The sequence below is a fragment of the Penaeus vannamei genome, chromosome 41, assembly GCF_042767895.1.
Source record: "Penaeus vannamei isolate JL-2024 chromosome 41, ASM4276789v1, whole genome shotgun sequence".
NCBI classification, from domain to species: domain Eukaryota; kingdom Metazoa; phylum Arthropoda; class Malacostraca; order Decapoda; family Penaeidae; genus Penaeus; species Penaeus vannamei.
The window spans coordinates 2,942,020-2,944,519 of record NC_091589.1 but is presented as its reverse complement, the minus strand read 5'-3'; the positions used below and the strand labels follow the sequence as shown (position 1 = coordinate 2,944,519).

The window sequence follows — 2,500 nt, the reverse complement described above, 5'->3', positions numbered from 1 at the left end:
CTTCATAAACATTTAAACTCTTCCTTTCTCTACTTCCACCCGGATTACGGCCCAAAGACCTCCATCCACGCGACGCCTACCATTGTCTCCACATTAACGGCAACAGTTCCTTTGACACCTGCCGTGAAAAAGCCAAATCAAACAGAAAAGGAAAAGGGACAAGATGACATCAAACAAGAGGAAACAAAACCACCGCCATCGGAATCTGAAGGCAGAGACGCCAGCAAGCGAGAAGGAAATCGAGACAGCCGACCCCCCTTACCTCCGAGGACGAGAAGGCAGAGGCGCGCGCAGCAGAGGCGGGCTCGGCGCCTGTCCGGCACGAGACCCGAAGACGTGCCGAACCTCCATTACCAGTCCGTCATCCTGCCGGGGAACAAGGTCGGTTCTAAATGGGAAAATGCTCTCCTGTGCTGACGAAGTCGGAGGAAAGAGCTCTCTATACGCTCTCCCTCTGTGGTGTTTTGGCTTTACCTTTTAGCTTTGAGAATGTGACGTAACTGATTTAGTGATATTAATACGTGTCAGGCTGTTATGATCCTGAACGGAGTCTTTCTCCTTATGACCAAAAGCATTTCTTCTAGATCAATCTGCGCGAGTGGTGCCTAGGAGGTCGGGAATGCCACGAGGCGGCAGTGAGGGCCATGTTCAGTGTGGCCCGAGGGTATATGCTAGCCCTAGCTGAGACACAGAGACACTGTGCCCTTTGGTTTATCTGCGACGCCTCTGCAAGGGCCATTGCAGAGGGCGCTGTAGGGGCGATGGCCGCTACCCTCGCTGGGTAAGAATTTTTCCACTACTCTCGCCATGCAAGACGCTTTTTCAGCAATCTTGCAAGGAGAGATGTCATTTTGATGCTGTTTTTGTCTGGCAGCGCGTCCTTTTCCGCAGCTTTTCCGTTTGGTAAGTCGTTTCCGTTCTCGCCAAACCACTCGCTCTCCTCCACTACACATTCTTAGTAAGAAACCTCTTTTTTTGCCACTAACGTTGGGAAATACGTTTTCTTTCATATTCAGCATTGTGTGAACAAGAGTAACTCATCTTTATTTTCTTAATATTTTCTAGAAGGTACTTTTCATCCTTATTTTCACCAACTTTAAATTTTCTTGATATCTTTAAAGAAAAGGGAAATTACTTTTAGATATTTTTTTTCCCTGTGACAAGATATACATGATGTTGAGCAACCAAAGAATGATGCTAAATAAACAAATGAATACATGCATATTGCTAAACACATCAACAGTCCATAATAAGTATTTTCTCCCTCTTCCCCGTCACAGCGGCGTAACCAGTCTCTACCCGACCGTCGTGTCTGGAGCGGGTCTTCGAGAGGTTATTTCGGCTAGAAATGTAGGCCTACGGACCGCCGACTGCTCCAGGTTCCTCGTTCGAGAATGTCGTCTGGCCAACGGTGGAGAAGCGGGTTGATTAAAACGTGTGTAGAAAAGGGGGCGCATGGATGAGAATGGGTACTTTGGCGATGTTGTTGGCGGATCGAGCTTACGTCTTTGTCAGAACTGCCTAATTCTGAGGAAGATGGATACTTTGGTGTTGATGGCGGATCGATCTTGCGTCTTTGTCAGAACTGCCTAATTCTGAGGAAGATGAAGAGCCCATAGGCGTTGGTTGCATGGCTTGTATCGTGTAATCCATTGTCTATCGTAATATTTTTTTCTACATTCGACGCAGTGGACACCAAGCACCTCGAGTACCTTGTCGCCAGAAGAGACAGTGATCGCAAGAAAACTGCTTTCTGTGTTCTGTGAATGCGGAAGATCTTAAAACTTGTGTCGCGCAGTTTTACAAAGACGGTTTACCTTCAACTAAATGTGATGCAGTAAGGATATATCTTTACAAAAACTCATTATCCATGTGACTATGTCTTTGTTTACAGGAATTGTTAAAGGCATTCTATAAGAGAATAACGTGACCTTAACCCGTGAATCTCTCTCTCTCTCTCTCTCTCTCTCTCTCTCTCTCTCTCTCTCTCTCTCTCTCTCTCTCTCTCTCTCTCTCTCTCTCTCTCTCTCTCTCTCTCTTCTCTTTCTTTCTCTTTCCGTTTCGAATCATCGCATAGTTTAGCGTCATGTTCGGTGTTGTTTACTAAACCTCTTGTGGGTTTTACCTCTCTTGGTAATCCTGTTTAGAAAGTGAAGACAAAATATTGTAAATATATTATGTAAACAAAATTGAAAGCTACTGATACACAGGTTAAAATTATAAATGTGTGAAGACATTTGGTACATCTTTTTATCTGCAAGACAATATTCTATGTGTTTTCCTCTTTCAACAAGGTGTAATACAGGTTTATATACTTGAAATGCCTCAAAATAAACGATTCCTTTCAAACAAGAACCAATCAATCACAATCTTATAATCATTTAATATGTATTTTATCTGATTAATAAAAAAGTTGGCCAAAAATACGTTTATGCTTTTACCATCCTTTTTTTTTCCTCTTTTTTAAATAATTAATATTTTGCTTCGACGCCATGCGCTA

General features: G+C 43.5%; 1 protein-coding gene across 1 annotated transcript in view; it reads left to right on the top strand.

The window, feature by feature from the left end:
* The window catches only part of LOC113821855 (uncharacterized), a 5,742-nt gene extending 3,337 nt beyond the window's left edge, over positions 1-2,405 (top strand). The window contains exons 2-4 of the mRNA XM_027374387.2: positions 1-381; positions 585-781; positions 1,281-2,405. The exon at positions 1-381 is cut by the window's left edge and continues 1,470 nt beyond it. Of these exons, the coding sequence (XP_027230188.2) occupies positions 1-381; positions 585-781; positions 1,281-1,428 (726 nt within the window). The 3' untranslated portion in view covers positions 1,429-2,405. The remainder of the gene's footprint in view (positions 382-584; positions 782-1,280) is intronic.
* The last annotated feature ends 95 nt before the right edge of the window (positions 2,406-2,500 follow it).